The 15,028-nt window shown below is 31.6% G+C and overlaps 1 protein-coding gene across 1 annotated transcript; it reads right to left on the bottom strand.

The window, feature by feature from the left end:
* Nucleotides 1-491: 491 nt before the first annotated feature.
* LOC107900759 (uncharacterized) lies at nt 492-2,711 on the bottom strand. The gene is made up of 3 exons (XM_016826461.2): nt 2,022-2,711; nt 1,426-1,923; nt 492-1,281 (listed from the first exon to the last, which is right to left on the bottom strand). Exons 1-3 carry the CDS (start codon nt 2,158-2,160, stop codon nt 761-763), a joined length of 1,158 nt encoding a protein of 385 aa, XP_016681950.2. The 5' UTR covers nt 2,161-2,711; the 3' UTR covers nt 492-760.
* Between the last annotated feature and the right edge of the window lie 12,317 nt (nt 2,712-15,028).

Here is a 15,028-nt window from a genome sequence, read left to right on the forward strand (position 1 = left end):
ATAAATTTAGCCCTCAAAGATTACACATTCTACAAATTTAGTCCTAATTTAACAAATTTATCCGGCAACATTTGTGCAAAGTGTAAAAGTTGAGGTAAAATGATAAAATATGTAAACATCAAAAGATAAATTTGTTACTATATCAATTAAAATTATGTACAATTGACGGAAAACATTAGCATTGTGATTAATTGTCTTTAATTGCTCAAATTCGGATTTGACAAGGATTAAATAGCTCCAATTTTTTAATAAGGAGGGACCAATTTTTTCAATTTTAAAATTGTCCATCTTCACAACATGATGGATAAGATGGAGAAAGATTTTAGTCTCCAGTTTTCATCCACTTTAGACTTGATACATCAAGAATGAGTTGTCTTATTATTAGTCTACTTCTTTGAGTAATGGCTACATTTCATTCATTTGATACCCAAGCAAAATGATGTGTAGGCAAAGAACCCGACAGCTCATATTGGTTTGATCACCATTGAAGATGTTGGAAATCAGGCTACTACTGGTTCCTTTTTACTTTGAATTTTATTGATACATAAAGTTAAGACCGTCCAAAGAATGATCAAACACAGATAGCATCTTCAAATTGTTATCCATGATTGCTGAAAGTCAACATTGGCAACGCATTCCTCCATCTGGTTTTAGACAGCTTACCAGAACCGCTAAATATACAAACGTAAAACCATTACAAAACCCTTCACTTACCATCTTATATGCTCTAGTGCTTCATAAAAAAAAATTTACTTGGCATCTAAGCAATAGGGTAAACCGTAACTTCATCCAGAACAGGACCACAAAGAGACCCGAAGTCATCACTCCTCGTGTGGTAGTAAGAGCTGTAGAATGTGATTCTTGTCCTGGCTGTATCAGCTTTGAACATTAAACTTGCAGCCTTGAATTCACCTTTTCCACGTGATGTGAAGGGAACTTTGACTGTATGTTTGGCAGCGAATGCCTCCACCATCATTTCTCCGTTGCAACCGTTGCGAGCGTCCCCGATGACGAATGTCATGTTGTATGATTTGTTGGGGATGGTCCTGAGGATCTGGGCGATGGCACTTTCTCTCCCGGCAACCAGCTCGACTGCGGAGTGTCCGGCCGGGACGTTGAAGTGCTTTGCATCGATGAATTTTACGGCTTTAAGTGATTCAATGATCCAGCCCGGGAGTGGGGATGTGAAATCCTCTTGCCGAGGGGGAAGCAAGACACCATTGGTGGAGTTGACTAGGCGATGAGGACCCTCTTCAAAGCCACTGTTCTTCACCAGATTATCTGCAATGTTTAATCATGGTTTAAATATTGAACCAAATAAATAACATACCCGAATTTTGAAATCCAAACTAATCCTACCGAAATTGAAAAAGTAAACAACTTTGCAAATAAAAACCAGCATAAGAATTGGGTATAGGTCTTTACATCTGGTAGCTCTGGGACGGACAAGCTCCTTAATAGCAACCGCATCCAACAATGGACCACAGGTGGGATCCTCTTGAACACCTGGGTTATGGAATTTAACAGTGGCATACTTGGTTTTGGGAATGAAACCCCAAGCATAAACGTCATCACCCATACTACTGTACAAGGTCTGCAAGGGGAGGTCCCCTGACTGAGTACCCACCGACACTCTCAACACCTCGTCTTGCGCACAAGTCCTGGACGCCCCAAATGTCAGCGCATACAGTACCCCTGGTTTTACAGGTATGGTTTGAGAAATGGTGGCCTCGTTTCCCAGCTTCACCGCATGGACGCCATGAGCGACGGGGTAAAACATCCCACCAGGTTGAGGCCCACCGGAGATGTACTCGACTAACCCTGTGATAGTCCATTTGGGAAGTGCGTGTGCTCCTATGAGTACTGTTTTCTTTATGGCAGTCGGGTTGGGCTGTTCTTCAAAGTTGCCATTTTCAAGATACCCTGAAACAAGCAGCAAAACCAAGATTTCAAGGAGTTTGCATTTGTAAATAAATAAATAAATAAAACAACAACAACAAATACCCAGTGATATTTTTTACCTTCAAAAGGTTTAGAAGCGATTTTCTTATGAGCATAAGATGGAACACCATGTTTGGCTGAAACAAGAGATATAGGACCCAAAACACACCCAGTGAGCAGCAAGGTAAAAGCAAGCAAAAATGAAGCAGATATTGTCATTTTCTTTTCTTCGTTAGACAAAGAAATAACCCAGAGGAGTTAAAAGAGCTGAGTGAGGAGCTAAAGGGTAGAGATCCAAGTGCTTGCATTTATAGTGAGAAATGGGATAGAAAGAGAAATAGCAAAAAGTAATTAGTGTTGGCATACATAAATGGCGTGTTAAGCAAAGAGCCCAAAAAGATGCTTTACAGCAACAACGGGGGTTGTCGGAGGAGAGTCTCAATTATTTCCAATTTTCAACCCGATTTCTTCTCCACAATTAATGGAATAGAAAAGACATTTAAATGTTTATTACAAGATCAGATACAGATGTAAAACCCAACATTTATGGTAACAAAGTAACATCATTAGTATTTCAACCTACTTAAATATCCAATTTAAAGATTTTCAAAAATTATTGAGACATGAGTTGGTTTTCAGCTGCTTAACATTCTTTCTATGAATATTATTATGTGATACTTAAAAATTAAATTAAATTATTTCAAAATTATGAATGAAGTCAAAGTCCAAATCAGCTGTATGAAATTGGTGTTAAGCCTTCCACATCGACCACATTCTTTATTCCAGACAAGTATTAATACCATTCTAGTATCATAAAATGAAAATCTTCCAACTTTTTTTCTAAAGATAGAAACTGTAAATATTTTTTGTTCTTGTATAATGTGTCGGTGACCGAATACCCATATCTTTTTTGTTCTGTAGTGAACTGAAAATCCGGTTAGATAATTATCCAAGATCTAACCATGGTTGCAATCATAATGGTTTGGTTTTGTCTGCTTAGTCCAACAACTCTCCATTTGCTTTATGTTACGACATAAATAAAACATAATAACATAGTTTGAATTTAAGAAGAGAAACTGGTGCTCCCACGTATAGGTGAAGAAGCTAAAAGTAGAAACTGTATATTCCTAGGAAGAGTAGGTGTGTTGTTACTCAAATGTTAAAAAAATGGGATGAGAATCGAGATTTGAAGATGTCTGAAATTCAATCCCAGTGGTCCAATATATTACAGGATGAACTCCCCACCCATGTGCAGATGTCGGTCGGTATTCACATATAAATAAAATCTTTTTTTTTAAAGATCAGATTTCATAGCGATTCTTTTATTTCTTTATCACTCCCACCACCCAGCCGGCAGGCAGCAACACAAACTTCATTAATTAAGGCTCATGTCTAGATTTGCCTCCCAATTGTTTTCAATTTTCACTTCATATTTCAGTATTTAAATTTTTTTCCCTCTATTTTTTTATCAAAAAAAATTAATGGTGTTAAAAAAAAGTGGCACATTCAACCTATGTGAATAAATCATGTGTTTGGTTTTTTCTATGTCATTGTGACCATTAACCATTGACTAGCGTTGATCTAGACAAACGAATGTCCAAATTCATATGAATCTTGAAATTGGGTTTGGCAAGATACTTGTTTCAAAATTTGATTTGATTGGACTTTAAGACTTGATTTTGAATAGTGAAGTTCGTTTCATGAGTCGTTGAGACTTAATTTTGAAGACAGTTTGCAAAGAGTTGGATCTAAAGGTCTTCGAGACTTGATCTTAGATGGTTGAATCCATTTCAAGGGTCATGTAACACCCTTTAACCCGAGCCGATTACAATTATGATAAGACGATGCTGCATCCGATGCCTAAAAGCATCTTCGATGATACTGTCTGTAGTTGGTGCCTTTCTGGTGGTTAAACGATTCTTGTGCCTCCAAATAGACGACAATCAATGTTGTTAATTGATGCCTTTAAGCCAATTTATATGGTTTAATTATGCTTCAATGGAAGGCTATGAAGTATCGATAACTTAAGTGAGGTACCGAGACTTGACTAGTAAGAGGTATTGATACTCAACTGTTGGGTATCAATAACCAGATCCCCTATTTTTCTATTTTTTGTTTCAATGTTTGCAAGTATTGATACCTGAGTTAGGGGTAACGATACTTGGGTTCCAATACTACTCTATAAATGAATTTTACCTGCTAACTTTATGGTATCAATACCACTACCCTGGGTATCAATACTTAAATGCAAAAATGCACAAGAAAAGTCATTCAAAAGTTTCTTCGCTTGCAAGAATAATACAATCGTCCACATTAAAACATAATATAATTGTAAAATTTTGCCCCATTTTGACTTACTTGCTTAAGAGGTACTTAATTTGCAATAGTTGTCAAACTTAACTCCATATCATGAGCTTGAATAACTAATTCTTCAAAAGACTTTGGCTTAATGCCTTAGATAATGTAGCTCAAGCTCCAATTTATGCCTTGTATGCACATGTAAATGGCAAAGGACTTTGACAATTTTTCCTTGTAGTTCATGCTTAAATTTCTCCAACGACAGATGTAATTGATGATTAGCTCGTCTTTTCTTTTTCATGAGTTTGTGAACTCAACCATGCTAACAATTCGATGAGTGTTATAAAATCTATTGAGAAATACTCTCCTAAGTTTTTCCCAATTATTAATCATCCTATCCTCGACATCAATGTACCAATCAAAGACATTTCCTTTTAATGATCGAACAAAAATGTTTCACCATGACATTTCCATAAGTCTCGACATTATTGTAGGCTGCCATAAAGTGTGCAACATATGTGGGTTATCTTTGCCATCGAACTATTGGAACTTTGGAGGTTGATGGTTTTTAGGTATTTTCAAATGATCAATCCTTTAAGTGTATAGCTCAGCGTCTGTGTATAAAGGCAAAACAACATTTTTAGCTTGATATTTGACAATTTCCTTGATAAACTCCTTGAGTTTATTGGAAGTAACATTTTGAAGATCGTTTTCAACAGTCTTGGTTTCACCAACTTATTGAAAAGTTTGGTGTTGAATTTTATTGGCAGGAGTTCAATTGTTTCCATTTAAACATTCTATTTGAGCCATTATGAAAACAATTCTATGATCCCTTCCTTTGATGCTTGTTGCAATGGATCCTATGGATTTGGAAAAGAAGTTATTTGCCTTGAGGGAATTAGTGCTAGTTGTCATCATAGCCATAACGTACAACTTGATGATTAGCCTTGGCAAAGTGATGTTGTTGATATTTATTGCTCTAGTTTTTAAGCTGGAGAAGATTTGATATTAGACTTGGTGATAAGGTTCTTCATGGGATCCATTACAACTTCGATGACCTTGATCTTTGAAGAAAAAATATAAAAAGAATAAATTGTTCTATCGGAAATGCCAAAAATTTATCCACCAAATTTTGATTCGAAATAAGACTTGAAAAATTGAAACAAATCAAGGAATTTTTATTTATGAATTATGAGTTACAACCTTTAAAAGTTTCTTGAATACAAAGAAATATTTTGATTCTTCTCTTCAATGGAGCTTCATTGCAAGGGTTGTAGACTTAATCTTGCATGGATGTGAGCCACTTCAACGGTCATTGAGATTTAACTTTGAATCTAGGTTTGACAAGATGCTTGCTTGAGAATTTGATTTGATTGGATTAGATTCAAAGGTCTTTGAAACTTTATCTTGAATCAATGGAGTTCATTTCATGGTGCACACACAAATTTCGAGTAAAAAATTGACTTGAAAATTTGGAAGACAATTTTTATTGATAACTTGAAAAAAGTTACAATCTCTAAAAGTTTCTCGAATACAAGAAATCTTTTTATTCTTCCATTCAATTAGGCATTGATCCATGGGTCAACTAGACTTGATCTTGGGAGGATATGGCTTGTGTAATGACCTAATTTCTAATAGTGTTGAAAATTACGATTCTGAAATGTCATTTCTTTAAATCATGTCCATAAATATTAATATTTAATATTTACGGGACTAGTATAGAAATATATTAAAATTTGGTCTAGTAATTTTGTTTAATTCATAGTTAATTGAGGTAAAAGTGTAATGATCTAAAAAGTCAATAGTATTGAAAATTGCGGTTTTAGAACCCCATTTTTGAAACCGAACCCGTAAATATTTTATTAAATATTTATGGAATTATAGTATAAATGAATTAAATTTTGGACAATTAATTTTATCTAACTAGTGATTAACTATGGTACAGGGATTAAATTGTAAAAGGGGTAAAATTTCAAGTGCTAAAAAATCTCTAATTAAAAATTAAAGTAAGGGCTTAAAGTGGCAATTTTACCACCATATGAAGTTTTGTGGACATTGGCTTAATGAATTATAGATTAATGTTATAAATTTATAATAAAAAGTAAAACAAAATATGTAATAAAATTTGGTTAGTGGAGAGAAAGAGAAACATTTTCTTATCTTCTCTATCAAGAGGCCAGATTAGAAGAGTGAATAAGAAGGGTTTTCGACCATAGGTGGTCAACTTTAAAGCTTTAAATTGGTCAGTGCAATTTAATTATTTTCTTATAACTTATATATTTTTGAAATTCTAGGAGCTTAATCTAGTTGACCCATGTGTTACTTTTTGAAAATTCTAAAGATTTAAAAAGTTGTCATTGATGATGTAACACCCTTAACCCACATCCGTCGTCGGGATAGGGTTCAAAGCATTACTGATCAAACAAACATAATTTCAAACATTTCATATTATATAATATTCAAGTCAAAACCAATCAAAGTCATACATTTTCCCCTTATTCGAGCCCTCGAGGCCCAAAATACGTATTAGAAACAAGTCGGGACTAATTCGAAAACTCAGAAAATTTTTTGTGAAATATTAAAAATTTTCAAAGCTGCAGGGTTCACACGGCCGTGTGGTTAGGCCGTGCGACTCACACGGTCAGGAGACACGTCCGGGTCTCAGGTCGTGTGGGTATTTGAAATAGGGACACACAGCCGTGTCCTAGCCCGTGTCTATACCCTGTAACTCTCTGACTTAGGTCACACGGTCAAGCCACATGCCCGTGTGCCAAACCGTATACCCTTTCAAAATGGCCTCACACGCCCGTGTGCTAGTCGTGTAGACTCAAAATGAACCTTAAACAACAAGTTTACCATTCCCTGCAAGCTTGGACAATAAGCAACTCAAAAATCATACATTTAACCAATTCAAAACACGATCAAATACATCCAAATTATATCAAAACATACATCCTAGGTGCCTAACCAATGTACCCTCATTGGTACCACAATTATATCATCAAAACATATCAATATAATATCATTCAAATCCAATTTGTAAACATGCCAATTTCAATCTATTTTGCCTATTTCATGTTAATTTAAACATTAACTTAAACATGCCATAATATAAGCTCAAACATAAATATATATTTATATGTATATAACCAACAAATATTAACTTATAATCTTATTTACAATCAATCCACAAAATGATTAATAGTTAGACACCCTAGGTACATGCCGACACAAAAGGATAGACATCACCATGCTTGAGATCAGGATCGTTGTTGGATACTGGATCGACATCAAAATTAAGTACCTAACCTGCGCACGAAAAACAAACTATACGCTGAGTAAAACTTAGTGGTATTTCTATAATCCGAATATTTCAAGATAAGTAATTACAATTATACGATTGAAATATAAACACATATTAATATTTAATTATTACAACAATCATATCATATTTCATTTGTTTCAAAAATATCTCAATTCTCATACTTGCTATATAAATAGCTTTTCACAATTTATTTCACATTTCATTTCTCATACTGTAACGACCTAATTTTCAATGGTGTCAGAAACAGTGATTTGGGATCACTAAACCTGACAAGTAAGATTGAACAAGATAGCAATTTAATATTTATGAGTCAAGTAAGAATTTAGAAGAATTTGTGAATTGGTGAATTTGTAGAATTAAAAGAATTTATTAGGTCAAATGGGTCAAAAATGAGGTATCGAAACCTCGAATTTGAAAACCAAGCCATGAATATTTTTAGAAATATTTATGGAGTGTCAGTAAGTTATTATTAAAGTTCGGTTGAGAAATTTTAACGTTTGGGTAGTCAATTAAATAAAAAAGGACTAAATTGTAACAAATGTAAAATTTGCTAGAAGGATTAAATAGCTCAAGTGTTAAAAGAAATAGGATTTAAAGGGAAATTAAGCCTAAAAGTGAATAGGCTGGATGGCAAAGGCAAGAAAATCAGCAGAAAAATAAGGGAAATAAGGGAAAAATTGGAAATTTACAAATTTAACATATAAAATAAGGACAAAATTGAAAAATCTAGAGATCTCTTCATATTTTCTCAGTAAAAACGCCATAGAGTCTGGAGAAAGCTGTTTTTTCATAATTTTACATCATTTGAGTTTAATTCTTGCTTTTTCTTGATAATTTTTATGTTTTTATGACTTCTACAATTAGGTCCACTTATAGAATTCATTAGTTTTTTTTGGTGGGTGAAATTGGAAGTTACCCTAGATGATTAAGGGAATTTTATGATGAATTATTATGAAATTTAAGTTCTAATTTCATATTAAGGTGGTTTTATTAAGTGATTTTGATAGAAATGGTATTTAGGACCTAATTGTGAAAAAGTTGTGAATTAGAGGTTGGTGTTGAAATTCAGAATATAAAAGTTGTGAAATAGTTTATAATGGTAAAATAAAGTGTTAATTGAGAAAAATTAGTTCAATTTATGGGTGAATTGAACAAAGACTAAATTGTAAAAACTGTAAATTTTACGATAAAAGTGCAAGTTTGAAAATTGAAGAGCATAAATTGTGAAATGAAATAGAAATGAAACAAATGCTAATGAGTGAAAATATTTTACATTATAGATCAAGAATCCAAAGAAGAACGAGGAAAAGAAAAAGTTGCGGAATAGTCCCTAAATTTCAATATCTTCTACAAATCAGCTGGGTAAGTTCATATGGTTGAATTTACATGTTTATTTGTGAATGATTGAATGATATAATGTGTTATTATATATGAATTTGCTATTGGATTGTGAAAATTATGTTAAAATGAAAGAATAAAGGTGGAAATTCAAATTAGGAAAAACGCAGGATTGAGTACGTTCGTATCGAGACATATGATGAATTGACGGATAAGACCATGGTTGATCCATGACAAAGTGTGAAATGTAAGGTATAGTATTAACCATACTGAGTTGTGAAACGTAGGTATGGTATTAACCATACTGAGTTGTGAAACGTAGGTATGGTATTATCCATACTGAGTTAAGAAACGTAGGTATGACATTTCCGATACCGAGTTGTGAAATGTAGGTATGGTATTTCAATGAGGAAAACCATACTGATTTGTGAATCGTGGCACTGAGCAACGGCGTACTCAATTTCGTAAGACGTTTCCTAATTTGATAATAAGTAATATATGAGGTGTGAACTAAAATGAAAAGGGACCGTGTAGTTGCTAATATTGAGCTCAACTATGTGAAGTATTATACCAATAGTTGTGGATGGCAGAGAATTTTAGTAAATGTTCTGTTATTGTTTGGAAATATTATGTTTGGTAAGCATTACTTTCAACTCTATGAACTTACTAAGCTTCAATAAGCTTACTTGTGTGTGTTTGATGTTTTTATGTAGATTGAATTGAAGTGAAGTTGGTAGATCAGATCATCAAAACAAGGCACACTATCCAGATCAATTCCGGTAGCTTTTGTTTTATGTTTAAAGATTTATATGGCTTGTATAGAGTTTAAATTAAATGAAGTAAAGATGTTATAAACTATTTAACAATATTTTGCACTAAAACAATTTTTGCTTAGTAGAAGTAGTTCGACTTTGAAAATTCACTATAAATTATGGAAATTGAATTAGAGGTTGAATAAGATATGAAATTAAATCCTATTGAATCTAGTTTCACATAGAAGAAACGGTGTAAGCAAAAGGCTTTCATATTATGAGATACTTGAATTTTTGTGAGACATGGTCAGAATGATTTCGAGCTCCCCTGTTTTGATTTTGGAAAATCATTAAAAATTGTAAAAAAATAATTATGGGTTATAATCTATATTATTAAAATCACTAATGATTCTAGTTTCAAAAGAAGCAAACAGAAAAATCACTCGAATTCCGTACTATAAGATAATTAATTTTTAGTAAAGAAAGGCGAAACTGTCAAACAGCAGAACATGGGTAATTTTGAAGAATAAACTGTACTTTTTGAATAATCCATAAATTTTGAAAATTTTATGGTAGAAAGATATATGAGTCTAGTTTCAAATTATTTTTACAGATATTAATTTAGAATTCTGTATCTTAAGGTATAAATAATTTAGTGACTATGACTCGAGTGGACAGCTTTGATGTGAATATAAGTAAATAATGGAATTTATGTGTAATTATTCCGTAACATCTTGTAACCCTGTTCCAGTGACGGATGTGGGTTAGGGGTGTTACACATACCACATCATTTCAATATCAATCATAAAACTTTATTATTCATTTTCCCTATTAACATGACTCGGACGGATACACAGATCCAACCAAACACAGAAGTTTGGCACTTAGTGCCTCATCGGTTAATTCAAAGTAATTAATTTGACATCCACTATCTCATCGGCTAAACTGAAGTAAATTGAAATCCAATGCCTCATCGAATTAATCCGAAGTAGTAAATTGACACCCAGTGTCTCATCGACTCGAAGTCAAAGAAATCTCTGAACTCTTTCAATCCTATGGCATGCCATCTATATTCGACTCAACCCGATACAGTTAATAGGGTTTAATTTTACTTTTCAGATATAATCAATATCCAATACTGATTTTTCATATAATCAAATGATTACACATATATTCATTTCAATTCAAAAATCAATCTATTCAATATATATATCTACTAATTCAATTCATTCAATCAATTATCAAAATATCAGTTACTCACCTCAGCACTTATCATATACATTAAATAAAAATTACAACAATTAATAACTAGCTTCGGATTATAAAAATACAAACCAAAAATTTCGAGCTATTCCTTGTCGACTTTATCTTTTCTCTTTTTAGTCGAGAATTCTAGTACGACGTTAGCTATGGAATTAAATTTTTTTTTTAAAAAAAATCATCAATACAACACAATTCAATCTCATAATTAATATTTCAATTTTATTCCATATTTGTCTAAATTTCAATTTAGTCCCTAAACCGAGACTAATTTTTTTCTTCACATTTAATTCTATATTTTCATTCAAATTCTACTTTAAACTAAATTTAACTCCCTAATTTCACTTAATCCCTAAATTTTGAATTTTTCATAATTTAGTCCCTATTACTCAAAATTTACAATTTATTCTACAATTCAATCCTTTTTCATTTCTAACTTAAAAATCTATCAATTTAATCCCTAATACTAAAATTATTCAACATAGACAATACTTAAAAACTCAATAATTTCTAAAATTTTGACATGGTTCGGGTAGTACTTAACACCGAGATTCCAAAAACATAAAAATTACAAGAAAAATGGACTAAATTGACTAACCAATTGAGCTTAAAACTTTGAAACCCTTAGCTTTGGTCTTTTTCCTTTTCTTTCTTTTTCCCTTCTGTTTCATTTGTTCTTTGTTCTTTGTTCTTTGTTCTTTATCTTTTCTTTATTTATTTTTTATTATAATATAATATAATATAATATAATATAATATAATTTAATATAATATATATACTTAATTTTTAAGGTAAATATATTATAATATATATATTTTAACTTAAAATTTTGTAACATTTTCATCCTTATGCTGCCTCTTTTAAAGGCAATAGCATAATTGCTTCTTTAGTCCCTTTAATTTTTCTTTAATCTATAATTCAACTTTCATCCTGTATGCAATTTAGTCCTTATACATAATTACTCTTAATTCATACAAATTCACTTAACTAAAACCTAATTAACTACACAACTAACTTCGTAAATATTTTTAATAAATATTTACGAATCTGATTTACAGGAACGGAGTCTCAGAAATGCATTTTTCAATGCCCTTGACTATCTGTTTGATACAAATAAATATTTGAATTTTTTGGTATTAAATTGATAGATTTTAAGCTTATGAGTGAAAAAGGACTAAATTGTGAAGTTAATTTATAGTTTCGTACAATAGGGACTAAAATGAATGAATTTAGAAATTAAAGGTCTTAAATGGAATATAGTGAAATCAGGTTAGAAATTTCAGCTTTAAATTGGAAGTTATGTTAGCCCCGATTTTAAGGACTAAAATGAATAAAATGAAAAATTTTAAGGGTATTTGAATAATGAAATTGAACTGATACATGCACATAATAGGATGATATAATATGTGTGCAATTGATAAATTGAACGAAAGAATTGTATAGATCGAAAATTGGAATAAATTAGAAATAATTAGAGAAAATACAAAATTGTTGAATAGTTCTCAAAGTTTTAGCTTGTTTATTGTTTTAACCTAATAAGTTCATATAGTAGGGTTATATAATTGTAACATATTCTTGAGTTATTAAATTTTTTTGTGGTTGTAATTTGAATTGTTTACAATTTGGTACAAAAAGGTGTGATATGGACTAAATTGTAAAAAATGATAAATTGAATATGATGAATTGAAATTTGATATATTTAATGAATTTATATTTGATTATGATTGATCGAATAGGATTGGTATGAATTTTATTGATTATAGAGATAAGGATTAAATTAAATAATTTGCAAAATATGTATGACCTTGAAATTGAATGTGATTTGAATAGAATTTGATATTATATCATTATTGAAATATTATTCGTAGCTAAAAATAATGCAAGATCATCAAAAAGGAAAGGGAAGCCGAGAGTCGACGACGAGTGATGCGAGCTTTTGGTTTGTATTTCTATAACCCGAAACTAATTTTAGTTAATATATATTTATGATATATTGCATTATATAGCAATAAGGTAAGCTATTAATAGATATTGAGTGAAAATGCTAATAGTGGAAGTGAATATCGAGACTTGGACTAAATTGAATAGATAGAAAGGTTTTGAAATGGGTCATGATTATATGAATTGGTGCGTATTTGATTAAGTATAAGTTAATTATAAATATGCTCGAATATGGTATGAAATTTTATAATAGTGATTGGATTTAGTTGTTAGGAAAATAAGCTAATTAGTTTAAATTATTAACGCTTTTGCTTCATGAAGGGATATGAGTCTCATGTGTTTTGGGCATAATGTGAAGCATATATAAACATCAATATGAATGACAACGTTTTGAAGGTTCAAAGGTAAGACTTGAACTTATGAATGGCTTGGAATTTGAATTGGTTAAATGGCTCATGTCATAGAAATCTTAGTATGTATAAGTGTCATTTGGATATTAATGGTTATGATGTGCACATCATACTTATGCTTGATGATTATATGATAGGTGTATAAGTTTTGTTAAATGTTTAAATTCATTTGAATGGTGATGTTTGGATCTAACTTGTGCTAGCATCTTAGATGTTTCATGCGTTGAAATTAAAGGTACATAAGTATTCATAAATGTCAATGATAGCTTTGGTTGTAGAGTTACGATGACATGAAAGTCACAAAGGAATTGGTATATTAACATGTTGGCTATTAGAATGTTTTGTTTGAATGATGTGAAAGACTTGTAAAATTTTATGTAATCTTTGTGTTTGAGTTGAATGAATATTTAGACATGTTTTGGGATTTTTTTTGTGCAGGATTAAATGGCTTTATATCTATCATTTGAGCCTTTGGTTTGTCTTACACGAGATAGGCACATAATGACATATTTTGTACCATACGACCATGTGTCACACACTGGCTAGTGACACAGTCGTGTGTCTACTGGAAATTAAGAAACATTAAACCCACACGATTCCTGACCGTCACATGAGCTGGTCACACGCTCGTGTAAGTATTATAGATTTGGTAATTTAAGTTTCACACGATCTTAGTTTGTTACACTACCCAACCACACGGCTATGTGACTTTTGATAAAAATTTGTAATTTGCTGCACACGACTTTAGAGAGTTACACAGTCTAGACATACGAATGTGCGATCCCTATTTTGCCCAATTACCTTTATCTATTGAAAATGTTACATCTTGGTCCTTGTTTGTTTCCAAGTCAATTTTAGAGCTTTCGTAAGCTCGAATTAGGCTCAGTTTTGTTTGTTGTGCATGATATATGTAATAATAGCATGTTATATTGTATTGGACAGTATTAGAATATAAAATTTGATAATAAGATTTAACATGAACTGCAATTGTGAAAGATTATGCATAGCAGGTTATGATCCAGAAGGTTGGTATGAAATTGAGACGAATTAATCGACTCATTTTGAAATATAATATGCTACCATGTTATACTTTTAAACTAGTTATGGAATTTATTTAAATGGAATTAAGTGGTATAAATGTACTTAGTAGGTTGTTTTGCATAGGTGTAATTAATGAGTATTTTCATTAATTTATTCGCGTTAATATTAAATTTGTAAAAATACCACAGAGTTGAATACTCAACTTAAGATTTATTTTTCGTGCATAGGTTAGGTTATATTCAAAATCCCAAATTTTAGCTTCAACATCTAAAGAAGATCCCGGACTCAGCAATGTTGGTGTATTTTTGTTTTTTGAATAGTTTAACATGCATCTATCTAGTTGAGTCACTATTAATATATCTTTATGTTTATATAAACTTGACTATAAATTTAGTATTTACTGAATTTAGTTAATAGTATTATTATATACTTATAAGTAAGTTATATGAATTGTGAAGTGTATTCGTATAAAAATTAATTGTAGTTGCCTTGGCAACGGATGTGACACATTATAGCTCAGACTTCACGATCAGATCAAGTATGGAGCGTTACAGTTTTCTTTAAGGTTCATTGAGACCTGATCTTGAAAGGATATGGTTTACTTTAATATTCGTAGAGACTTGATCTTGAAGGTGAGATGCTAGTTTGAGAATTTAATTTGATTTGGATTTAGGGATTGTCAAGACTTGATCTTGAAAACAAGTTTGGAGAAAGTTTAGATC

Source organism: Gossypium hirsutum, chromosome A08, assembly GCF_007990345.1.
Source record: "Gossypium hirsutum isolate 1008001.06 chromosome A08, Gossypium_hirsutum_v2.1, whole genome shotgun sequence".
Lineage (NCBI taxonomy): Eukaryota > Viridiplantae > Streptophyta > Magnoliopsida > Malvales > Malvaceae > Gossypium > Gossypium hirsutum.